This window comes from Polypterus senegalus, chromosome 10, assembly GCF_016835505.1.
Source record: "Polypterus senegalus isolate Bchr_013 chromosome 10, ASM1683550v1, whole genome shotgun sequence".
NCBI classification, from domain to species: domain Eukaryota; kingdom Metazoa; phylum Chordata; class Cladistia; order Polypteriformes; family Polypteridae; genus Polypterus; species Polypterus senegalus.
In genome coordinates, this window is record NC_053163.1 from 82005795 (window position 1) to 82033173 (window position 27379).

The 27379-nt window shown below is 39.5% G+C and overlaps 1 protein-coding gene across 8 annotated transcripts in view; it reads right to left on the minus strand.

Annotated features, from left to right (window-relative positions):
- The window catches only part of diaph2 (diaphanous-related formin 2), a 1278655-nt gene extending 1266282 nt beyond the window's left edge, over nucleotides 1–12373 (minus strand). For 5 of the 8 annotated variants that reach the window (XM_039766010.1, XM_039766009.1, XM_039766012.1 and 2 more), the window contains exons 1-2: nucleotides 12282–12373; nucleotides 11170–11533 (exon numbers count right to left, since the gene is read on the minus strand). In XM_039766010.1, coding sequence (XP_039621944.1) covers nucleotides 11170–11265 — 96 coding nt within the window. In that variant the 5' untranslated portion in view covers nucleotides 11266–11533; nucleotides 12282–12373. Of the gene's footprint in view, nucleotides 1–11169; nucleotides 11781–11831; nucleotides 11972–12281 lie in introns of those variants that run through there. The other 3 variants (XM_039766007.1, XM_039766008.1, XM_039766013.1) reach the window with 3 other exon arrangements.
- Nucleotides 12374–27379: the final 15006 nt, after the last annotated feature.

Sequence of the window (27379 nt, forward strand, 5' to 3'; positions counted from 1 at the left end):
TCTTTTTCAAGCATCACCATGCACTTGATGTCTGACAGTTTTCAAAACAGTTGGAAGATGAGTGTTCTGTTAGGGCTTTGATCAAAATGTGATGAGCAGCACCCACATGCTATGCAGCACAACTGACAACAGAGTAAGAGCACTGGAAATAAATGTGCAAAACATTAATTCAGCGCTCATTAAATGGCAAAAATACAGGGAAAAGCCTTTAGACTTAATTTCATCAGTAAGCAGTGTACAAGTCTTCCTTAAGTAAACTCACAGAAGCCCTAACCACATTCCTATTTTTGATTGGTGTTGCCAATACACCAGTCCTTCATTTGTGACACTACAGAAGAAGATGCTTACATTTGAATACAGCAACATAAAACCTAATACAGCAACATCTATTGGCATGTAATGGAACAGGATACTGCCTAAAGTCAAAGAACATGCAAGATCTAATAAACAAGCAGAAGTACAAAAACAAAAAGCCTTAATAAGTACACTACAAGTAAGTTATATTGTCACAAATTTATGAAGTTCATTATGAAGGTAATATCTTTATAAAGCATAGGAGGATATACAATGCAGGACACCAGTTCTCTAACAGAAAGTATATTTGTGTTTTTTTGTGATTTTTAATCCTTTATTTGCTATATACAATGTCTTTGATTGGGATTTAGTCATTTTAAACACCCCAACTTACTCTCCAGAGACGCACAGAGTTTTGGGGGCAGAGTCGGCTGTTTGTACAGCACCCCTAGGGCAACTGCAGGTTATGGGCCTTGCTCAAGTGCCCAGCGGAGTAGCATTCCTTCTGTAACTGCCAGGATTTGAACCAGCAACCTTTGAATTACCAAACCAGTTGGTGCCAAAGAGCCACCATTCCACCGTACATGTATTATAAATGACTTGCATACCAGGCAGAAAGCAATACTTATACAAATATTCTCATTTCCTTTGTATTGAATACAAAATCTGTAACCTAGTAGTTAAAATTCCATCTTTGAAATATTTAAAATTCAATTTGCTATGGCAAAGACTGTACTATCAAATTAGCATCTGCATTCTAAATACACAATGTTGTTTCATAAAACATGTTCAGAGTATTAGCTTGTTTTTAATTTGGATATTTCAGATTACCAGTTTGCTTTTCTATGCCACAATGTCTAGAAGCTGAAAGTCAGGAAAAAAAAAAAAAGAGAGAAACATGTAAAATGTTGAACATAAACAAAATATCCACACACCTATCCCATTATCAAACCTGTCTGAACCAAATATTGCATTATTGTATGAACAACTAAACAGCTATAATTGCACTCTATTGCAAGGTCATACCCATACCATGAAAATTTTCATAAACCGAATACATTTGCATTACATTTTTTTCATTAAGTACATACTTTTGTCCAAAGCAACCTGAAAGCAAGATTAACACAGATCTGTGGGATGGGGAAAGAACACTAGAGGACCCAGAGGGAAACCAAATGCAGATGTGGATAAAATGTGCAAACCCCACATTAACAGTGAATGAATTCAAAGTCAGTCGCCTTGGGCCTCATTTATAAATTGAGCGTATGCACAAAAAGAGGCTAGTAATTCGTGTATGGAACTACCCATGCAAACATCAGGATTTATAAAGCAAACTCTGACTTAAAAGCTTGTGTTTATTTGTGAAAACTCTGACCCACATGTATGTAACATTTCAGAGAAACTGGTAAATGATGGCACCCATGAACAAGCAAGGAAATGCAGCAAAACCAGCTAAAACCAGACTCACACATAATAATTCATATCATTGAGTCATTATTATAATGTGCGTTGACATGACAAACATATTCAAACTGTTTTAGTTTCCTTTTAATAGGGTAATTGCTGGATATTTACACTGAAGTACTTTTTGTCAGTTTGCATAACCTACCTGCTGCCTTCTCAGGGATCTTGCCAATAGATCAGGAATATCTTAGCCAAGCTTCACTCCATCATACCTCCTGTGCTAGAAGCCATTAACAGATTGGCGGGGTGATACATTCAGTTTTGATATAGTGTGGGTGTGTACACACAAAACATATTTTTGACAACATAAGAAGACAATTCGCAGCAGTGTCTTGTTCTCCTAATGTAATCAGATCAATTTACTACACTCATACTGCAATGAGGGCACCTAGCGAGAATGAAATTGTTTTTTGTTAACCATAAGCAGTTACATTCCATTAATGCGCGAATCATATGTGATGCCAAGATAAGACTGACAAGCATCACATCTGTGGCCTGTGTCAACCTGTGATTCATTTACTTTGAGGGAAACTGGCTTTAACAGATGTGACAGTACAGTATGTGGGGCTGGCTTGTTGATAAGATAACTGGCTGAACCCAATCTTCATGTGCCAGGTATTAGTGTGTGATAGATGGCCGGCCGTTCATCCTGGCCAATACCCCCACGCCGCCAGGTGGAGCCCTCCCTCCAGCATGGAGGTGCCCGGAATGCCAGCAGGGAATTATGGACATTGGAGTTTTCCTTTACAGCCCAGCTGGATACCATGGGGGCCACTAGAAGGCGCTGCAGAGAGAAGCAGTGACTATTTTCCCTACGCCCCGGAAGTACATATGGACAAGGGGAATGACGTGCTTCCGGGGTAAAGAAAAAGGATTTTTATTTGACCCGGAAGTGTTCCTAGTCACGTGGACAGAGAGGGCAAAACACTTCCGGGACAAGGACTATAAAAGACTGAGAGAGACACCAGAGCGTTGAGCTGAGCTGGGTGGTAGGAGGGCAACACGTCTGGGAGTGGTGGATTGTTTACTGTATTTGTGATTAGTGATTATTGATTTGTATAAGAGTATTGAGGAGGAGAGGGTGCTTTGTGCACTTTATTGTTCTAATAAATCAAGTATTTGGACTTTTACCTGGTGTCTGACGAGTGGTCTGAGGGTTCAAGGGGTCAAGAGAGCCCCAATCTGTCACAGTGGCTACTCATTAAGACAAAGGCACCTTATGCCTTTCCTGGACCCCCAGAACACAGAAGAGGTGCTATAATGCTGTACATGATCTTGTTCACTCAGTTGTGGTGCACAGTCAGATGCTATTGAATGCAGGTGGTGGGTGGGTCTGGATGCATCAGGAGGGAGGCTGCTAGTTAATGTTTGCAACATTGTGGTTGCATATGTATGAGGAAGATTGGCATTAAGGTGCATTTACAAATGCACATTTACAAGATGAATATAATTTATAAAGTTAAATTGCACAGAAATGTGTGTATTCCAGGTTTTATAACTCTGTTTTTTTCTTTTTTGGCATATGCATTTTACTGTTTTTTGACATGCGCATATTTTTACGATCAAATCCATGCAAAGTTTTATAAATGAGAACCCTGGAGCTGTGAAGTTGCATTGCTAACCACTGTGCCACCCTAAAACAAACCTCTTATACTTCAAAATTCAGATCAATATTTCAATTACAAAGATAAAAACAATAACAACATTTAGGGAGCAGTGTAATACGTAGGTGGAGATGACCTTGAGGGTAACTGCTATTCTAAAATAACTGGCAAATGTATAAAAGAAAAAAAAACTTATCAAATACCTCACACAGATGAGGAATAAACAAAAAGAGTACAAATAAACAGAAAAAAATCAAAACCTGGCCTATCTACATCTTCATCCTGGCAAGGCTGCTTGTCCACTTGTCATCCTCAAAAATACCATCAAATACTTCCTTTCGCATCTACTGTTAACCTTATAACCTCCTTTTATCGCCAGTAAAGTTTTGTCCGGAAGTCTCCTTCTAAACTAGTGTTGCTTCTGTCTCAATTTTCATTTTTGGAGTCTGTAACACACTAGGGACAATTTAGGATCGCCAATGCACCTAACCTGCACGTCTTTGGACAGTGAGAGGAAACCAGAGCACCCGGAGGAAACCCACGCAGACACAGGGAGAACATGCAAACTCCATGCACGGAGGACCCGGGAAACGAACCCAGGTCTTACTGTGAGGCAGTAGTGCTACCACTGCACCACCGTGCCGTACAAAAACTTTTCTTTAAATTGTCAACTTGAAATGACTTAAATTGTTCACATTTTTTTCTACAATTGGTCCACTTTTACTTAGATTACTTATCTATGTCAAACATACAACATTTTGGAATTAAACCTAGGGAACAAAATTCTCATTGTTCTCTAGTCTTGTCCGATATTCTGTTGAAGAGCTATAAAGTTACTAAATCTTTCATTTTGACTACTATAAGTTACACACAGAGTGAATTTGTTTTTCAAATTTGAAACCTCACATGCAAATAATAAACCAGTTTTGTAATATGATGTAATGTACTGTCAACACATTTCTTTGATTAACAATATCCACATTGCTGTCTGTAGCCCTATAAGGCCTCCAGTATCCTTTCATGGACTATAAATGAAACCTCCAAATACAAAATTAACAACTGAGGAAAAAAACTGTATGTCCATAAATCTCAATAACATTTTCTCCTAAATTTCAACTCCATCACAACCTCCAACTTTCCCCAAATGAAGCAAAAACTGTTATTAAAAAAATCAGCTTACAATTTGCTATGTCCATTTAGTTCACAAAATTTCCAAGGACCACCTTTCTGTCCATCAATTTACTTAATGTACTTTACATTTGTGGCATTCTAAGAAACAAAGTTAAATAGGCTGGGTCTGGGTTTCTTGTTTAAGACCACCACCTGGTCTTTGGATTAAATCATTTTCATTTTTACTTAGTAAAAGCTAGACCCCAAGCATCACACACATTGTTGCTTCCTAAAGACAAACTCCTAAACACAATATGTCTTTACTTTCCCCTGGCACTCTGCTCTTGTTTACATTGAAGGTCTACACAATCCTCATAATAATATGTATACATTAAACAGTCCCATGTTAGCTAAATCTTGGATTGTCATTTTTGCTCATTTTAATATGCTTTTAAAATTAAATTAAAGTTAAAAGCCTTTTATATCATTACATTTACTAAATGCAAATATGTTATAATATTGTGGAAGAGGTTCTCCTTTACACATTATGCAGCAAACTACCACTTGCCAAACCTAAATATTTCCTTGATTTTTGCTATTAAATAAATTGGTCCTTTTCCAAAAATCAACAGCACAGTTTGCATTTTTTATATATTTTGTACCTTGTCTGTGCTGTGGTGCATTCATTTGAAATTGTGCACTTACTGTGTGTAAAAAAGACAAAAACCACAAACAAAAAACTTTGTAACACAAACCACTTTTTCTATACAGTAAAATAATAATAATAATTGACTTCTGATTTATCATTTAAAAACATTAAACAGTCCACGATGCTCAAAAATGTGAAATAAACAGAATAAACTACAGTGAGTGTTTAATTATATGAAAGTTTATTTTCTGTGAAATTAGTAAAGGACAGGGCAATCATTATGTACTGAATCACACATTCCAAGATACTGCTGTCATAGAGGTATAAAAATTGTTACAAGAAGGATTCTTTGATGAATAAACTGAAGATTGAGGTTTCCTCTAGATTTAAATAGATGGCATTAAATGTGAGCTTAACTGATTGAATGTGGAATGTCTTCATTTCCAGTCTTAAAATGGACCAAAAAACATGTCCTATTCAGCCTTATCCTTGATATACAGTACTAACTTATGAACAGGACCTCATTTTCAGGATTGATTTCAGTTAAAAGAAGACTGGTACTAAAATGGGCAAGCATACAAATGCACCTAACCTTGGCACTAGAAAGCACATCCAGAGCAGCAAGCCAAATTTAATCATAAACTTTCCAGAGTTGACTCCATTAATATAATCAAAAAAGGAGGCTACACCCATTTTGTCACAGGATCAATCTGTTGCCATTCTCTAAAAGCCCAACAATACTAGTATTATACCTGTAACATATGTGTTTAAGTACCACATCTGAGTCACATATCCTTAATATTTTAAAGACATTTATTTTTCAATATTGAGTCACATATCCTTAATATTTTAAAGACATTTATTTTTCAATAATTGCATTCACGTGGATTTTTTTTTTTTTTTTGACAGGAAGGGGTACTTTGATTTTCCTCCTCTCTAATTAAAAAGACTATGAACAGTCTTAAAAGAGAAATAATTTGAAGTGGTGGCATTTAATAAGATTCCATTTAAAAAAAAAAAGAATTGATTTGGTTCATTGCGTGTGTGCTCATGTAATTTTAGCAGGGCATTTCTAACCTGCTGTGGTGGGTTGGGGCCCTGCCTGGGGTTTGTTTCCTGCCTTGCGCCCTGTGTTGGCTGGGATTGGCTCCAGCAGACCCCTTTGACCCTGTAGTTGGATAATGGATGGATGGATTTCTAACCTAGAGTTTGTTCCCATAGAGGCCACAGAGTACATATATGACAGTCATCTCAAGCAGTGAGACTAGAATCAGGAAATAAGTTTGGCAAAAGCTTGCTAGTGGAAGGAAGAGAGGTCAGAGTCTCAGAGGGATCATTCCATATCAAATCAAGCAATGGTCCATGCACTTCGAACTCAAAAAATTCTTAAAAAGTAACCAGGTGTACCCATGTTAGTCAGGAGACACCATGTGAAATTTGTTTGATGTAAGATCAATATTTTCCAAGATAGAGCCAGTTTACTGAGAGGTGGGGGAATTCAATTTTATCCAACCTTATTTTTTCCTTCAAATTTCACAAGTCCATAGCTCAAGAACTAAACCACCAAGCAGGTTCAGACTTTGCACACTGGTACATTAATTGATATTGTATGTAAAGACATTAAAACATTTGGTCCAGATGACCCAGCATGATCAAAGCAGCCCCTTGAAACTGAACACAATTTAATTTGAGTTTCTGGCTTAGTTATGTTTATGACTCAGAAACACCTATTTGTAAAAAACATAGACTTTTGAATGTGTTCCTTATTCAGATAACTATATAGGCTTTCTGAAAAAGCAATAAATAAAAAAGCAACTGTATCAGGGTTTGAGCAGCAGACCTCTCAAATCCAAAAAATTATTCTAAATTTCATTTTCAGAGCACCTTAATGGCATGTGTGAATGTGCAGATAATTTTAAAAAATACTTTTCATTTATTCCACATTGTCTCTTCTTCTCAAAACACAAACCTTGTTTTTCTTATGCAAATCTTTCATGTTTATTTTCCATCCTAAGCATAGGCTAAATGTTCCATGCGACAATAATGGTAATCATTGAGTTTTCAATTATTAAGTTATGAAAAAAAAGATTTTTTGATATCAAATGACAATGTCCTATCTTATGTTGCTGGACAGTGAATGTGATTATTCATGGCCAAAAGAGTACCTGGTACTCGAGAATACCACTGTTACATCCCTACAGAAGCCAGCAAACTCAAAGTCAGCCCAGTGTCTGGTGAAGACAGTCAATTGATTGTCTGAATATTCACCACTGAAGCAGCCATGCAGCCACTAAGATCCTGCCCACTCACGATCACACTCCTGATGGATCAGATGCATCCCTCAAATTAGACCACTGTCCTATTGGAGGCTATGTTGGGTGCATGTATGATGAAAAATGCTGGATTGGTGTGATTTGTGACAAGACTGCAGCAGAATCAGACATCCTGATAGGTTTCATGCATCCAAACTGTCCTTCGCAGTCTTTCCATTGACCACCTAGAGATAATATTTGTGGAGGTGCCATTACAGTGTGTCATTGCACTGCTTAGTGCAGCTACAACGGTCAGTGGAAGGCAGTACCATCTTGATCTTAAAGACAAAGATGCCCTACACTCTGCACTTTGATTGAAACAGAAATGAAATGGGTCAAATTCCTGCTGTTACAATACCAAGATGTTAACATTTCATTATAACCCATACATCAAGCAGTGTTGTTCATATGTTGTGCTTAATGTGCATTTGGTGATTTAACATAAGACATTTGACATAAGAAAAGCAAGACTTGTTTTTTGAGAAAGAAGGGACCATGTAGGATACAAGAAAAAAAAATTAAAAATGTATGGACATTCCCACAGTACATTAAGCTGGTCAGAAAATTAGACCCAAAATGACTTTTTCACATTTGAGAGGTCTGCTGCTCAAACACTAACGCAGTTTCTTGTTTTTTATAACCTGCTGAAAAGCCCTGTGTAGGTAACTAAACATGGAAGAAAATTCAGCAGTTTGAAGTATGCTTTCTGAAAGCCTAAACATCACAAAGCCAAAGACGCAAAATATTTTTTTTTCATTTTTGAAAGTCTGCTCCTACCAGGTGGTGTTATCTGCACCAAATATTTTGATGTTGTTACATACTATACCTATCGAGGTACCAGTATGCAAAATTTCAGCCTGTTGGGTGGTTTAGGTCTTGAGAAATTGATGAAAAAACAAAGACGTGTCAAATTTGACACTCCTCTCCCCTCACAAAATTGCCGGTATCTTGGAAAGTATTCATCTTGCATCAAAATAATTTTACAGGGTATCTCCTGGATAACATGAGTACACCTGGTACTTTTTTCAGAATTTTTTGAGACAGAAGTTCTGCAAAAATGTTATATTTGACATGGAATGACCCAGAAAGTTTAGTGTTGTGGTGAAAATGTGGGAAAACTAATACATCACTCCACAAGACAGTGGACAATGAAGACACACTTTACTGTTTTACTCTCTTCTTACAGGACATTCCTCCCGCAGTCTCACACATGTCTGGGCTGTGGCTTTTTAAAACTTTCATGCTGCAAACACTGGCAATATCGCAGTGTCAGAGAAGTGTAAAGAGGTACGATAACTATATTTCTAATATGTTATAAGATTTTTACAGTTGCTGTTTGGTAAGTGCGGCACGGTGGCGCAGTGGTAGCGCTGCTGCCTCGCAGTTAGGAGACCCGGGTTCGCTTCCCGGGTCCTCCCTGCGTGGAGTTTGCATGTTTCTGCTAATTTCTATGTATCGCACGTGTCTGCGTGGGTTTCCTCCGGGCGCTCCGGTTTCCTCCCATAATCCAAAGACATGCAGCTTAGGTGGATTGGCGATTCTAAATTGGCCCTAGTGTGTGCTTGGTGTGTTTGTGTGTGTCCTGCGGTGGGTTGGCACCCTGCCCAGGGTTGGTTCCTGCCTTGTGCCCTGTGTTGGCTGGGATTGGCTCCAGCAGACCGCCGTGACCCTGTATTCGGATTCAGTGGGTTAGAAAATGGATGGATGGATGTTTGGTAAGCACTTCCAGAAGAGTGGATCAGAACCCTGGACTGGCAACTCTCTGCACAGAGTTTGCACATACCAAAGAAATGCATATTAGAGTACCTGATGAGTTAAAACTGTCCCAGTATGAGCAAGTGTGGGTATATTTGTGACTGTGCATTAGGATATACTGGTGCCCTGTCAGGAGCTGTCACCTACCTATGTAAGATGCTACTTCTGTTGGATTAAGCAGGGCCACAAAATGGATGGAAGAATAGCAATTTGGTAAACTGTTATGTAGTAAAACATACATATGGAACATCCTTTTTGGAGTGTATTATTTATTAACCAGTACTCTTACATTTTGGCCAGGCAGGCACATGCAATACATAGGAATTAGCAGAAAGTGCAAGCAGTGCTTTAGGCCATCTTTTTGGTTAATGACTTACAGTCATTTACACTAACTACTAAACTAGTGAACGATAAAAATCCTACAGAGAGTAAACTCTGCACAATTTTTGGATTGTTGAGCACTCAGTTTCTTAGTAATATATCACCATAAAATATAATAGCGGGTGTAACTATATAGTTTAATGTCATTGGATCTGTTTTATTACAGAAAAATTCATATAACTGTCAGTGGTCCTAGCCCATTTCTGAGTATGCACTATACGCAGTACACAATGAAAGTAAAAACACCAGAATTCATTCATTACAGCAAAACCACTGGAGATACAGTATTCTGATGCTGGTAAGATCTGGCATTCTTCAAATAATAGAAGATCAAATTAAAATGTGTATCAACTCAACCAATATCAATAAATAAAAAAATCTTTACGCCAAAATATTACACAAACGCTCTAAATACAATTAATCAACCTTTTATTTCATACATCAGTCACTTTCATAGTGAATGTTTCAAATGTACACGTAAAACGTAACACGGACTAAGAGGGCAACCGTTTAGTCTAGGACACAGTTTGAACCTGTGACCATACGTGTTTAACTCCTTTCCCTTAAATTGCTATGCTTGAATACTTCTTGTCTAAATATAGCCAATGTGATGGCTTTATGACCTTCTGGACATTTAATAAAGTACTCAAGTTTAGAAGGGTTCAGTAACTTATGAATGTACAAAAGAATTCATTATGGCTTCCAAATATATGTAGACTAATACATATGCCATAATTTAATATAAATTAACTTTTTCAACTTAAAAAACAATCAGTGGGAACATGGTTAAACGTAATACAGTTAACCCAGGCCTGTACTTAAAGTAAAACCTTGGTAAAAAGAAAAATCTTCAGTCACATAATATCCTAAGTCAAAAATGAATAAACAATGCAATTTATGCAATGATCAATTCTAAACAGAAATTTTCATTGATTATTAATTGAGATCTTGTATGACTCATGAATCGTGAAAGTGAACAATGTGAGCAGAGGCATCTTAGACACCACGTGTTAATGATTAATCGGCGCAGCACATTCTCCAATGCAATAATTGTAGTCGTTGAAAAAGAAAAGTACAGTCTTGGTTTGCATAACGGTTTCCTTTTTAGTTAAGAATTAATTACACAAATATCACAAAATGTGTTCTTTGTAGAAGTAATAGTTTAGAATGTTCATCATATTATTGAAGGAGTAGACCAAAAACCTAAAGAAACGAGTTTCAGAAAAACAAATTACAGAATCTAATGAACTTGTATCAGTCTACCTGGTATTTATCACCTCACTTTAACTGACTCAGTTGTCACTTATGTTACCAACACTGAACACAAGAAGTCTGAAAAGGGGCAACATTTGCTTGCAATTACTGTTTGATTAACTGTTACATATGCTCCGATTATACAAACGTAGATCCTAAAAGTAAACCATTATTTGAAAGTGCTAAAGAATGCTTTTCGTTTTCCTTAAGTTTTACTGTCTTGTAATTAATTATTAATAACGTGCCTATTAGGGCCTCAAAGCAAGCCTCGAGAAAGTATACATACGTCAATGTATATTGCTCATCTCATAAATGTATTGTAAACTGTGTTGCACATTTTCCTTACCAGTTTAGGTTTATTTTTGATCTCATCTTCGTTTGCCTTCCTTCTGTAGTTTTTGCTGGGGTCTTCCCCACCAGCACCCTGCGCTTGGTTATCCATTATGAATCGTGATACGTGTCAAAGTATTCCGTTTTAGTACTGGCTGCTTATTAACAATCTTCTCGACAACATAAAGTTAAAGTTTCTTTCAGTGCCATAGCCTAAAAAGAAAATTCAATAAATTCCAGATTTCACAATCCAAAGTGATCTTCTTGACACAGCCGCTCCAGCTCAGTCAAATGCAGTTTCCCGAAGTTCACAAAGTTGTCAAAAATACGCCCCAAACCATCGACCAGATAAGCGGTCCTCGCTTTCATCAAAGTGACTGCTAAAGAGAAAACAGGACAGGGGAAAGGGAAGAAAAGTTGAACTTGATAACTGACGGCATGAATCGGTACAATTTCACCTGGTTAACAGAAAAGTTGCATTCAAACGTGACTTTAAAACCGAAACTTGAGCTGTTTACGCGATCGCCAGTAAACTGACATGCAATCAGTATCAATGGATTCCTGTTGCTAATCGTTTCCGTTGCAAAGCCTATTGCAAAAAAATAAAGAAAGAAACATGCATGCCAAACAATATGAACTAACGCTACATGGGCCCGAATGTGGAAGCTACAACGTTACCTTCCGCTTAACCGATGCGGATACATAAAATGTTTTAATAGATCACAAACAATATAAACTTGGTCCTATATTCTGTTTTGTCTGTGCTTCAGTATTATATGCTGTGTTACATGGTAGTAGCACATATAATGAACATGTCAGTAACGGAATACGTCTTTTCTACTGTAATCCGTGTTTTAAGCACACAAGCATGGACCCTCCCCGTGCTTTATTTTTAGTATTGCCATTCCTGTTATTTTTGTATAACTAGCTAGATGATTTTAATAGAAACAACTCTGTTGCTTTTCTCTTAGGCTGCTTGACAAGCAAAGTAATTCACATTCAATACGTTTATTACAAAACACAAACACAGAAAATTCTTCGGGTTTTTAGTTTGATCGTTTACTTTACGTTTCAGCTTGAAAAACAAAGCTGTCAAACAAAACTCGAGAAAACACATCCAAAGCTTACCCATGCAACCAACCTTCAATTCCAGGCCTGCTGCTGCCTCGCCTCCTTCTCTTTCCCATTCGCTGAAAGTGAGTGGGCAGGGCCTTTCCTAGCGGCTAAGAGCTGTGTCAATCACAATGACCCCGCCCTTACCTTTTGACAATAAGGTCAGACGCTTGCCTTTTTAACCCTCAGTCGGCTCAAAATAACACTTGAGGAATGTAGTTGCTTATTTTTTATATTTTTTCGATGTATCCTGTCCTTCCTATATATATATATACACATTTCATATTCATAATTCTAATTTTTTTTTGTTGTTTGTGCTTTATTATTCCTACTGTTATTGAAGGCGTCAGAGGATTCCTTAACATGAAGGTGGATCTGTTAAAAATGAAATCATTTTCCACACCTATCCTGGAAGCAGCGGGGAAAGGGAGGATCCAAGTCAGTCTGTTATTGCAAAGCACGCTTACACTTGAATTCGGAGTCGTCATTCATGCTGATAATACAAGTTTTCGGCATGAGAGAGTCGACCTTTATTATCCGATTTAAATCCACACAGTAGACTCAGAGAGAATGTCCTGACTATTCTCGGGCAGTTAAGGAGGCAGAAGTCAAATCCGGTTATTTGTACCATCCATCCATTGTACCACCTGAAAAAAGTGTTTATTATTTTTTTTGTTTGTTTGTTTCTTTTTTAATGGAAGAGAAAATAGAAAAACAGCGTAGTCATTTTTGTTATGTGGATTTTGAGATACGGCCTAGGAAAGCTAATCTGAGATTTATGGTCAGTATATGCCGGGATTATATTAAATTACAAATAATAAACAGAATATATTTGTGAATTTACTTTCTACAGTGATGGATGCCCTAGTGTAAATGCATGCTGCTTTGTTATGTTGCAATAGTAAAAAAAAAAAAAAGTGCTTAATTTTTATTATAAGGAAAATATTACATTTTTGATGTTTTTATTGCCAGTAGCCATCCCGTACTTTATGTAGATAATTTTATCTGCATATTAAGAACAATTCACTTTTGAATAAACATGTTGGAACCTTGTACAAAATATGGAACATATACATACAAAATGCATTCATATTATAAGATCCAAAGTACTTGTATTTTAATCCAGTTAATGCATATTCCTAGCAGTGCTTCATATACATGAGCAAAATATACATTTTCATTTCTAATTATACTGAATACAGCCATTGTTTGTACAACTGTATGTTTTTCTTTGTATCTGCAGTAGCAGATATTACATTTCTGTGTTTTTGCAAGCCTTTTTGGATCTATCTATTTGAAAAAATATAACTTGTTCAAGAATGTGATGTTGTCAGTAATTAATTGGTGCACCAAACTGACTGATAACTGTCTATTTCATTTCAAGGTAGCAGGATGTCACAGTCTATCCTGGTATCAGTGGGTACAAGCTAGGAATCGACCCTGGACAGCTCATCTTAGGGTACTTTCATGATCCCAGCAGGACATTTTAAAAATAAGTTTATTGAACTTGCTCATATATGATGCATGGAAGAAAATTAAAAAAAAACCCTGTGTCACAGTGTCAATGAAATGCAGAACAGGAGCACAGGTGAAACCACTGCAAATATAATTTAGAATTTTAGATGTCTCAAAGCATATTTTGTTCTGTTTTCAGTAGGGAACCAGACGTTTGTCAGAAAAGACAAACCCCAGGAGGTTCCAATGAGTCTTCTCAAGCCAGTGATGTCATCACAGGATGTCATAACCATCTTCAGGCTCTAGGCACATGACCCCCAGAACAATGTAAAAGAGAGAAAGAAAAGAATGGACAATTCATTTGCAGTTTGCACAAAGAAAAAAATTGTCTGAGAGGCTGTCATGGATATTTTATTTTTCCTTATAGAAAGAGAGAACCCTACTCCCTAAATTAGGGTAAAAAAATCTTCTGTGTTTCAGTTTTTGGAACCTCCCCACCGCTGCCACTCACTCATCACTACACCAGGCCTCTTTAGAGTTGGAAATTAGCCTAACATACAATGTGTTAAGGAGCGAGAGGAAAAAAGTACACATACAATAAGAAATGCATTTAAATATCTAAACATACAGACAGTAATAAAGATAATAAGAAATGATAATGGGAACAATACAGCTACTTTCTAAAAAGATTTGCCCAAAATGCAATATACCAAGCATGTTTGTATGTTAGTCAAAGTAAATATGAACATGCTTTAAATTCATATCCTGGCTCTGATAGCTCCTGAATTGGTGCATGCAAGTTTATTAATAAGAAATTAGTGCAGAATGTCAATTTTTGTCTTTCAGCACCAAGAAATTAGAATGCATTATTGTGTTAACTGATAATTCTAGGTTACAGGAGACTCTACTGTAGACAGATACAACAAGTTTATTTTAAAAAACCTGCAAAAAAAATAGTTTCTGGAGTAGAACCTTTAATTATGAGATCTACCCTCGACTCTGATTCTGTACGTACTGTAATAAAGGAACAAAGACAGGTCAAGGTTTGGGGTTTCCAGCCCGTATACTGTAAGGAACAAAAAGTAACAGAAATATTGCTCATATACACAGGCGTTATGCTTTGACAAAAGGTCATGACATCACACAGTCACAGTTGTAGGGGGGAACTTAAATAAGGAGGGACCGGAAATTGAATGGCATGCTGGAAGGGAACCACAGTGGTGTGTGGGAGGAATGACGTCATCGTGATGGAACCAGGAAGTGATGGAATGTGGAAGTGGCTAGTGTTGCCTTCCAGGCGTCCGGGATTTTATGGCGGCATTGAATCTGTCTTTCTACGGGAACAAAAGAAAGAAAGGTTAGTGCCTCGCCTTGATCCCCTGGCCCAATGTGATACGCGGCTTGTCGGGTCTTTCCGCAGCTCCCTATGCAAGCGTGCGTGATAGGACCCGTCCTTCAGCCCAGCCCCATCCTGTCGGGCAGCCCAAACCGAGAGGTCGGGACCCGGGAGAGAGCGTCAGCATTGCCTGCAAGTTGCCACGACAATAAGTGACAGTAAACTTGTACGGCTGTAGGTCCAAAAACCACCTGGTGACTCGGGGATTCGACTCCTTGTGCACAGCCATCCATTGGAGGGCGGCATGGTCAGTCACCAGAGTGAGCTCCCGTCCCAACAGGTAATACCTCAGGTGTGTCACCACCCACTTGATCGCCAAGGCTTCTCTTTCCACCACAGCATATCTGGTCTCCCGATCCAGCAGTTTCTGGCTCAGGTAACACACGGGGTGCTCGGCACCGTCGATGCTCTGGCTCAACACAGTGTCTAGACCTATGTCCAAAGCATCGGTCTGGAGGACAAATGAGAGAGAAAAGTCAGGGGTTCTTAGTATCGGTGCCGTGGTCAGGGCCGTCTTTAGGTCACTGAATACCTGTTCCGTTAGGTGGTCCCGTACCACATATACCGGAGCCCTTTTCCTCGTTAAGTTCGTCAAGGGTGCGGCTCTCTCGGAGAAACGGGGTACGAACCGGCGGTAGTAACCCACTAACCCCAGGAAGGCTTGCACCTGTTTCTTGGTTATCGGACGGGGCCATTCCAGGATGTCTTTGATTTTAGAACATTGCGGTTTCACCAGTCCCCCGCCCACTAGGTAGCCTAAATATTTGGCCTCGTGAAACCCAAAATAGCATTTGCAGGGATTGGTATGGAGGCCGGCCTTCGCTAGTATTAAGAGGACTGCGTAAACGTGCAAGATATGTTCCTCCCAGGTGCCAGAATAGATGACGTCATCCAGGTAGGCGGCACAATAGGACTGGTGGGCCTTTAGCACTCTATCCACCAGACGCTGGAAGGTCGCGGGGTCTAAGTGCAGACCAAATGGGAGGACCTTATATTGCCAATGCCCGCTAGGGTTTTTTTCTTTAGCGGATGCCTTTAAGGGAACTTGCCAGTACCCTTTAGTCATATCAAAAGTAGTCAGGTAATGAGCTGTACCCAAGCGCTCAATGAGCTAGTCTACTTGGGGCATAGGGTAGGCATCAAATTTGGAGACCTGATTAAGAAGTCTAAAATCATTACAGAATCTCCACGAGCCGTTGGGCTTAGAAACGAGGATTATTGGACTGGACCAGGGGCTGTGACTTTCTTCGATAATATCCATATCGAGCATTCTTTGCACCTCCAGCCCCACCTCGGCCCGTTTTGCCTCCGGGAGGCGATAGGGGTGTTCCATGACCACACCCCCGGGTCCGTCACGATGTCATGCTCAATCCACGAGGTGCGCCCCAGTGTCTCACTGACTACCTCCGGGACGAACAGGATCACAGACTCCAGCTCCTGTCTTTGGGGGGCCGTCAAATTAGGACCGAGATTAAGGATTGTCTTTCGTGAGAAAAGGGAGAGGGTGTTGGTCGCATGAGGGCAGTCCTCCCAGTCCCTTCACGGTTTCAGCAAATTTACGTCGTACACCCTCTCACTCGGTCGACGATTCGGCTGTTTCACTAAATAGTTGACAAGCCCCTTTCTCTCCATTATCGTACCTCGTACGGGCCCTGCCAACGGGTTAGCAGTTTGGCATGAGGTAGGCACGAGCACCATCACACGATCCCCCGGCTGAAACTCTCGGAGGGTGCTGTTACGGTTGTAGTTACGTGCCTGCGTGTTTTGGGCCCTCAACATGTACTGTTTTAGAAGGGGCCGAAGTTTTTCTATCCTTTCGCGCAGTTGCGCAATGTACTCCAAAATATTGGTGGAGGGAAGCGCCTCCCCTTCCCGTCCTTCTTTGACAATGTCCAAAATGCCCCAAGGCTGGCGGCCATATAAGAGCTCAAAAGGGGAAAACCCCATGGAGGCTTGAGGCACTTCCCGATACACAAAAAGCACAAGGGGTAAAAGTTGGTCCCAGTTTATACTGTCCGCGTCGACTACCTTGCGGAGCATCTGTTTGAGCTTTTGGTTGAACCGCTCAACCAACCCGTCCGTCTGGGGGTGATAAACTGAGGTTTTCAGATGCTTAATACGGAGTAACTTGGCAACCTCCCTGAACGTATCCGAACTAAAGGGGGTAACCTGGTCTGTGAGAACTTCTTTGGGTATATCCACTCGGGAGAACAGGACTACCAATTCCTGTGCAACATTTTTCGTGGTAGCAGAGCGCAAGGGAACCCACCATGACCAAGATATATTTATGGCCATGTGTTGAAGGCACCAGGGGTCCTACTAGATCGACACCGATCCTTTCAAAGGAAATATCTATGCGGGGGATCAAGATGAGAGGAGCGCGGTCCCGCCGGGGTATCTGACGCAACTGACAGTCGGGGCACGACTGACAGAAATGCCGGACTTCCTCGTTAATCCGGCGCCAATAAAACCGGAGTTTTATCCTCTCCAGCATTTTCTAGGCCCCGAGGTGGGCGCCAAGGAGGTGGGTGTGAGCCAGCTCACAGACCTCCCATCGGTAGGTCCATGGGACTAGCAACAGCTTCCATGCCTCACCTTCGTGATCCGCGACTCTATACAACATTGTCGAGGACAAAGTAGGGCCTGGGTGGCATGGGAGCATCTGGCGGATTGCCATCTACTGAAACAATAGCATTCCGGGCAAACTTTAGAGAGTCGTCATTCCATTACTCTCTTTTAAATGACGCTGGGGTGGACTTAAATTGAAACTCGGCCTGGTTCAAAGGATCTGCTGGAGCCGGAAACAACCAGTCCAGGTTGTACTTCCGGGTTGAGGTCCGTTGACAAAAATACATCCCCCCAGATCCCAGTGTCATCATTAGCTGCCGAACTGCACGGCATGGGAGCCGCGGGGACGGTGCCCTGCTTGCCCATAGTTAAACCCAACTCGGCGGCGGGAGTGGTGGTTATTCTACCCCATTCACTTTCAGACCAGTCTTGTCCTAGGATAACTGGAAAGGGTGGATCGTGTAACACAGCCACTGAGAGGCGCCTCGGTACACCCTTCCAGGTTATGTAGCAGCTAGCGGACCTATACGACTGGGTCTTACTATGTACGCACGTCACCCTTACGTGCTGGGGCAGCCACTATCACGGTAGAACAAATCGGTGAGCAACAATGCTAATGTTACTCCCAGAGTCAAAAAGTGCCACCACATTTACCAAAACCACTCCCGTGTTTGGGACAGCCAGGGGATTAGACAAAGCACAATACCTTTCTCCTCTGACCCAGGTGCAGTCCATCAACTCCACGTTCTGTGGACAGGCGGGCAGGGTGTGCCCGACTTCGCCACACTTGAAACAGCGGGGCAAAGCCAGGAGTCTCTCTCTTGGTTTAGCGGGAGCCTCTTGTGTGCGGCGGTGGGGCTCAGGGACAGCGACACGCCCCTGTCAGCCACCACGAGCAGACCTCTCCGGCCCCCCGACTTGGAAATGGATGCCGTCGGACCTGCTGGGTGAGAAAATCTGGCATGACGTTAATAAAGCCTTCACAGGCCACTTGTTCTACTATATGTCAACCCTGATTGATGTCTGGCCTCAGCCAGCACCCCATTTTGCCCCAGAATTTGAAACCCTGGGCTCGGGCTGGGAGATCAGGGTTGTATCGCCAGTGCCTCCACTCTCTTGCCTGCTGGTCCGACGTGACGCCGTAGCGGCTCAGGATCTCAGCCTTTAGGAGGTCATACTGGACGGCTTCCTCGACGGGGAGGTCGTGATAGGCCTTCTGCACGATGCCCTTCAGGTATGGCGCTATGATAGAGGCCCACTACATGCACGGCCACAGATTTCGCGTGGCCGTCCTCTCGAATGTCAATAGGTATGCTTCAATGTCATCTGTTTCGCTGAGAGGTACAAGTGGAGGAGGATGAAGCCATGCGGGCTCCGGTCTGGCTACTTCAGCTGCTGCGAGCCGGGTCTTGGTCTCCGCCAGCTCCTGTTTCGTGTCGGTCAGCTCCACTTGCAGGTTTTGAAGCTGGGTCGCCAAGTTAGTCAAAACGGTATTTAGGTCCTGTCCTTCCGACATTTTTCGGACAGTTTTATCCTGCCAGCTACGCCACTGTAATAAAGGAACAAAGACAGGTCAAGGTTTGGGGTTTCTGGCCCCGTATACTGTAAGGAACAAAAAGTAACAGAAATATTGCTCATATACACAAGCGTTACGCTTTGACAAAAGGTCATGACATCATACAGTCACAGTTGTAGGGGGGAACTTAAATAAGGAGGGACCGGAAATTGAATGGCATGCTGGAAGGGAACCGCAGTGGTGTGTGGGTGGAATGACATCATTGTGATGGAAGGGATGGAATGCAGAAGTGGCTAGTATTGCTTTCCAGGCATCCGGGATTTTATGGCGGCGTTGAATCTGTCTTTCTATGGGAACAAAAGAAAGAAAGGTTAGTGCCTCGCTTTGATCCCCTGGCCCGATGTGATACGCGGCTCGCCGGGTCTTTCCATGGCTCCCTATGCGCGCGTGCGTGACAGTACGTTATGAACATGCTAAATATTTCAGCGTCAGATGAGGTGCATACAGCAAATATCCAACTCACTTGAAGCTCCACACCTGTCGTACACTACTCTTAAGTTTACTGTTCTATTCCTGATGGTTTTCCGTGTGTCCGAATAATAAATGTAACTTGTTTTAAGTACTTTCAGACAATAAACAAATTACATTATTATGATTATTCTTTTGTTTTACTTTAGATTGTCACGTTATTTTATGATTGCGCAGTGGTAGCTCAGCTGCCTCGCAGTAAGGAAACCAAGGTTCACATACTCGGTCCTCCCAGTGTGGAGTTTGCATGTTCTCCCCCATTTTGTTTTGACTATGCTAAAATTGGCCCTAGTGTGTGTTTGCCCTGCAATCGACTGGTGTCCTGTCCAGGGTTTGTGCTTGCCTTGCGCCCTATGCTAGTTGGGACAGGCTGTAGCATCTCCAGTGATCCTGGTATGGATTAAGTAGGTTAGAAAACAACATGACCTTATTGTATGTAACCGCTGTCATAAAATTATGTAGAATATCTATTTTAATGGACTGCAAAGTTAAATTTAATTTTATTATTATTGTTTGGTTTTGAAGTCTCATAAGAAAGAGTATTACTTTTCTCCATAAACAAGTCTTTTACATACAGTAAGCAAAAAAGACACTGTGACCCTGTATTTTGTTAAAGGATATAATTCAGAAGCTTAGCAGCAGACTTAAAAGATAGAAGTCAAAAACAGATGATGCACATACTAAAAAAGGCACAGTGTTCTAAAATAAAATATACAAGTATTCAGTAGTATGAATCTTAATTTCACTTAGGCAATAAATGAGTCATGTAGAGGTATGATTAAAGATAGTACAGATGTACAAACAGGAATAATAGTGTATTGACCTCTATGTGCTACCACAGCAAATTCAGTGTGCAATATCACAGATTCTACCAGTGTCTGGAACTGTTCTGAGATATGCATAACCATTCTTACATTAAAAATTCTGTGCTTTAATAGTGGTGGTGTAAAATGTCATCTTGGGTTCACTCCATTACCTGCAATTATTTCTCAACTACAGAAAGTTAATTAGGAGCAGCCATGGTATATGGTTTATGTTCTTCCCATGCTCATCAAATCATTTTCTGACCAATCATCTCCTATGGATGTAGGAACTGCAATATTATAGATTCCATTACCATCAGGACAGTAACACTTCACTGAATAAACATCCTTCAGAATTGTTATGCAAGTAATAGTATTTAACTTTTACTGTCAGAAAATCACATGACCTAAATCTTGCATAAAAACCACAAAACAGCTACCAGAAGCTTTAAATTTATGAACAAATATATTCATTCTATAGAGTTCTTTTGGTTTGTGCCATACTGTATATGCACTCAACAGTCTTGTTGAGAGTAAAGTGAGAGATGATTCAGCCAACCATGTGGCTTTCCTTCTACATCTCAGTAGTCAACTATTTTTGTTCTTTGCACCACTTTACCCATGAAAGGCCATTTTAAATGAAATTAGGGTTTATGCACTTCACCTCACTTTAAACATTTTCAATGAAGTGTTTTTTTCATTTATTTGCTTTTTCTTGCTTTTCACAGTAATGGACAGAACTCCAGACTCGAAGAGTTCACAATTTAATTCTCAATTGCTCTGGTCTGATGATGTCTTTGCCCCAAATATCCATTATAACATTATCTTGGATACTGCTCCAGGTAGAACCTTTTTGTGTCTAAAGGTCCCTAATTATCAACTCTCTGTCAAAATCAGACCTTGGCACAAATAAAGTTCTATCTATCTATCTATCTATCTATCTATCTATCTATCTATCTATCTTTCTTTCTTTCTTTCTTTCTTTCTTTCTTCCAGTCATGTTAGCCATTGCAATAAATTGCCCAATAAATGTATCTGGACAAAACCTTCAGCTACCGACATAATTTGTTTTGAACATTTACTCATACATTTCTGTTACTTTTTTATTTTTAAAACGTTCATTGTTATTTTTTGTTCATTAATATCAGCTGAATATTTTGCTGAAATGTGTTCAATTTGAATTTAATGAAATATATTCCATAAACAGATGAAAACATCAGTTCTACCTGATAGCAAACTACTAACACCTCCTAAATAGTGCACATTGGGGATTTCAGTTTCACAGTTTATTTTAAATTCACTATTGCACCAAGGCCTTGCATGGTTAAGTAATGAGATGGTGTATAGTTTGCATTAAATGGTTAAAATTAATTGATCAAATGTTGTGTCTACCATCAAGTTAAACTTATTATTTTACATATCATGGTGAATGAGGCTTTAAATTTTACAGAGGTTTGACATATAAATTGCTTTGCTTATATCTGTGACCATTTTTAAGAAAGAGTCCATAACTACACGTTTTCTCATAAAAATGGCAATACATTGTTAATTACTATTATTAAATCTACCCAAGTGCATTATTGTACTGTGTATGGAGTATATATCCTCTGATGTTGTATTTAAGATAAAGTTTTATATTCTGTGTTTTTGTTTGTATTATTTTACTGTCACTAGTCTGTGAGAGACATGCTGTCTCACTCTACTGTCTACACTTGACAATAATCTTGAACTACCATATACATACTCAAGAATGAGTGCTTAGGGGACAACTTCAGGAATCTGAAATGCTAAGAAATGCCACCCTGAATTGAGTGGGGGTGCTGTCAGTAACACCTTCTTTCTTTTTTTCCCACAGTTCAGAGGGTCTCAAATGGAAGTTAAATGACATTACTTCTACATCCTGAAAGTTCATTCTAAAGATCAAGTGCAAGCAGCAGTCTTTTTACAGAAGCTCTGTATTTCTCACTGTTTTTCTTACTTAAACAGTTTTGTAAAAACCACTGAGAAGAACGTTTTCTTTTCTTTTCTACTTGGGTTGAGCGATTAGCATTTTTGCACCCCAGTGCGCTTTTTATTTTCACCCTTTTTCCCATCCATTAAATGGGGTTAACCCTGCTGGACTCTTTTTAACTGACTTTATTCATTTTTTTTTACAACATATGATTTTTTAACAACCTCATGTCCTCTGCAGTATTTTTAATTTTAGAAATAATTTTCAATGCCTTTATAGCATGTTGGTGTGTCATATTTCTATAGTCTTGCAAGTTTCCAAAAAGACTGTAGCAACACCTCAATTATTAAATTGGTTTCTCCAGTTGGATTGGAACCGTAAGGAGCATTCGTAGAGAGTGTAAAGTTTCATGGAGGAATGGGCAGTCTTTTCTCATACCCCTTAATTGGTCCAATAGATGGTGCTCTGACATGCTGCATGATACCTGAACTCTTGGTAGAGTCAATCATAGGTGTGGTTCCGTGAAGAAAAGGCCCAATTAGGCTTGCTTATATGTTTACAGGTTTATAACTAATAATGAAAAAAGAATATATAACAGCAATAATGACCACTTACTGTGTCACGATGAATACTTTAGAGAGCTACCTTGCAGTGAAGAAAATTAATCATTTTTGCCAATAGCCCACTATGACTTATTACTGGCAAGATGACTACAATCACCTTTTGCACATCTCTTCAATCATGTTACCTGAGGATTGTGAGAAGGTCCTATGAGAAAAGTTCATAATTGTAGATTGTCTGCTTTTTCCCTGCATCCTTTCACCACAATTCTATCTTCCTTTACCATGTGAATTATAACAATCTTTTTTATCCAATTTGGGAGTATTATCTTTTTCTGGCCACTCTGTATAGTATTCTGAAACATTTCTATTCTTGCGTAACATAATGGGTCTGTTCATCCAACAATTCTCTGTTTCTTGTATCTATTTATTGCAATCATACACCTGCCATAATCTTCTATCTTTTCGGTGCGATGGATAACAGTATTTTTAAGAATTTCAAGAATGTTTTAAAGAAGCAGATCCTTGCTTCAGTTGAGAGGTTGTTTTATTATTATTTATTTATTTATTTTAATTTGCAATCAGCAACCCATGAATTTCAGATATAATCAGTTATATCTTTCTGTTTTTTTACATTCTGCTATACAGAACATTATATTGTGTGCCCACCGCCCCGGTGTATTGCATTTTGAAATGTTCATGATATTATTATAAGGTGTTCTTTGTTTTTATTAATTATACACTGATATCATACAGAGGCTGTCCCTTCTACTCTGCAGCCTTTTCTTGCTGAACTTGTATCGCACTCCGCCCTCCTTTATACCACATACTGTGTAAATATGCAGTGTTTGAGAGCATTTCATTCTACTGTAGGTGCACTCACTTACAAAGAAGTTAGATACATTAAAAGCAGAACTGAGGATTACATTCAAAAGGGCTAAACAAAAGAAATTCCATGTAAAAGTACAGTATATGGTTCACATTGTCATTAGTTGTATCCTAGAAACATCATAAAACCTCAATATAGACAAAATTAATATATAATTTAAGAATGAGAAATGAGTTTTAATAAAACTAAGTATAAAGAATGTGAAAAATTAAACTCATCCTACTGGATTCCACCAGTTTGGTAGAAAAATTAGTTATTGTCAGAGGCTCAAAGCAATACTTCAAACAATAAAACTGTTTTTAGCTTTGTAACACAGAGGACCAATTGATTCTGTAGCAATTTAAATATTTTATGTTTTGCTGTAGAACATCCCTATAGTATAGTAAGTCATCAGCTTTTACACTGAATACAATTGTTATTTGTACAATTTCTTTAAATGTAACATATTTAAAGTCATATTTTTTCTTTTTTATATGCAATATTTTCTGTGATCATTTACAATTACCCAATTGAGACATAAGATAGGGAAAAATATATCTGAAAGTCAGCCTCTATTACATCTGACTGTCATATATTAAACAGTTGTGACAGATTAGGGCTGTATCGCTTCCTTGAACCCCTTTCCAAGACCCCAGACACCAGGAAAAAGTACAAATGTTGACTTTATTTAGTGACAGCAGTGCACAAAACACCCTCTCCTCCACTATACTCATAAACCAAACAATAATAAACACAGTAAATCAATCCTCCGACTCCCAGACACGTTGCCACCCTTCCACCCAGCTCAGCTCGCCGTCTGGGATCTCCCACAGTCCTTTTATCTTTCCTGACCCGGAAGTGTTCCCAATCCCCAGTCCACGTGATTCTCTATCACTTCCGGGTCAGGTACGAGTCCTTCTTCTCACCCCGCAAGCACGTCGCTCTTCCTTTGACGCACTTCCAGGTTTTAGGGCACAATTGAATCTTCGGTCCTCCCTGCAGCTCCCTCTTGCGGCCCCTGTGGTATCCAGCAGGGTCGTTTATAAAAACTACATAGTCCATGACTCCCTGCTGGTCTTCGGGGCACCTCCATACTGCAGGGAGGGCTCCATCTGGCAACCTGGGGGTATTGGCTGGGATGACAAGCCGGCCAAAGACCACACAGTCTAAAACAAAACCATTTCTAATAGTGATAATTTTGTACCTATTTAATACATTTTAACATTAGCTATAATGAGATCACTCCCTTGTGTCTTTGTGTCATATTAGAATAAAATCATTACATTCCAATTCAATTTTGAAACATTGACAACCTGACAAAGTGCATGGCACCAAAGTAAAAAGGAAGATATACATTCTCCACTTTTTAATGGAAGGAGAAAAAAATAAACAAGAAAAAGAAAATGAGTCAACATAAATGCAAATGATGCAAAATTTGTAAATTACCTCTCGGCTCATTGTAGGTCTGGTTAATAGCAGCATTCATTTCACTAAACTAAACAATAGTATACTTTTTTGCATCTCTGTTTTCTACCAGTTTTATCTTTTAAAGAAATAAAAATAAATGCCATTACACTTATTTTCTCTACCCACCTGGCAATTTGGAGCCCAGAGCCTATCCTAGCAGCACTGGGAAGGAATTACTTCTGCATGTGTTTATTTGAGAGTACACACATACACACACTCCCATACTCACTTATTATACCAGCTTAAAAGAAAAATGTACCCATATTCGGAGTCTTGTTCTTACCTTGAGAAAATACAATTGCTAAGGATAATCCATGCTTTTCAGTCAAAGACTGTGGCTTAACACAATTCAAACACAACATCAGATTCTCACCTTCAAGATATTTAGCAATGTATATGTATTGACAACGTGATGCACTTTAGGGCTAAATGCATCCAAACAATCCTGTCATTGTGTTAAAAACAACCTTTGAGGGTGTTGCTTATGTTTGTTCAGCACACTAAAAACAGAAGACTTTTAGTGATGAACGTACGTGGATCCAGCTTAACAGACTCAAAACTTCAAGTCTGTTCAACTGGATCCACATACTTTCATCACTAAAAGTCTTCTGTTTTTAGCATGCTGAACCAACATATTATATACATAAAAACTGTTTCTGTTTGCACATTTTTATGTCATTCCCTTTCTCAGAAATGCTTATTTCACTTCATTTTCATTACAGCCAAAATGATATCATGGTAGCATCAGTCCTAAAGCAAGAGCCAACTCTTTACATTGGCCAACAAACATGTTTTTAAAGATAATGAAAAGATATTATCCATCCATCCATCTTAAAAATATTAGGAAATTAAGGCGCTTTCTAAATAAACAGGATTCTGAGAAATTAATTCACACATTTATCTCTAGTACGATTGACTACTGCAATGCGGTGTTCACTGGCTGTTCAAACTGTTCTCTATACAGCCTCCAGTTAAACCAAAATGCGGCTCCAAGAATTATTACAAGAACAAGAAAATATGAACACATAACTCCAGTTCTTAAATCCTTACACTGGCTCCCAGTTAAGTTTAGGGCAGATTTCAAAATCCCCCTTTTAACTTATAAAGCATTAAATGGCCAAGACACCTGGCTTACTTGTCTGAACTTATCATGACTTACAAACCTGAGCGCACATTAAGATTTCAAGATGCCGATCTGCTTATGATTCCAAAGATTAATAAAAATAATAGTGGGAGGTTGAGCTTTTGGTTACAGGGCCCCTAAACTGTGGAATGGTCTGCCTGCTACTATAAGAGATGCCCCTTCGGTCTCAGCCTGTAAATCCCGGCTGAAGACTCACTACTTCAGTTTAGCATATCCTGACTAGAGCTGCTGATGAACTATACAGACTGCAACTCTGTTGTTAGCCATTAGCACTAAAACATAAGTAACATGATAGTTATAATTGGATACTAACCCTCACCTATTCTGTTTCTGTTCTCGGTACTCGAATGTGGCAATTGGTGCCACGGCCCACTTGCTAAGTTGTTTGCCTGCCTAAGATAAAGTCATCCCTGATGGAAGATCGCAGGAATCATGGGAAAGAGGGGTCCTTTCATCGGATTGGCTGACCCAGCACTGTTTTAGCCGTGGAATGGCCAAATGGGGGAGGCAGCTTTATGAATGAGGTCTCCAGGACTCTAAAAATATCCAAATCTTATTATGTGATATCATCTACTGTTAAATTCTGCTCCGTACTTCTAAAATTTTTATTTTTTTTCTGTATTGAGGATTTGTTCTGTTCTGTGTATTGTATTGTATTGATCCCCTTCTTTTTACACCCACTGCAAGCCCAACCTACCTGGAAAGGGGTCTCTCTTTGAACTGCCTTTCCAAAGGTTTCTTCCATTTTTCCCTACAAGTTTTTTTTTGGGAGTTTTTCCTTGTCTTCTTAGAGAGTTAAGGTTGGGGGGCTGTCAAGAGGCAGGGTCTGTTAAAGCCCATTGCGGCACTTCCTGTTT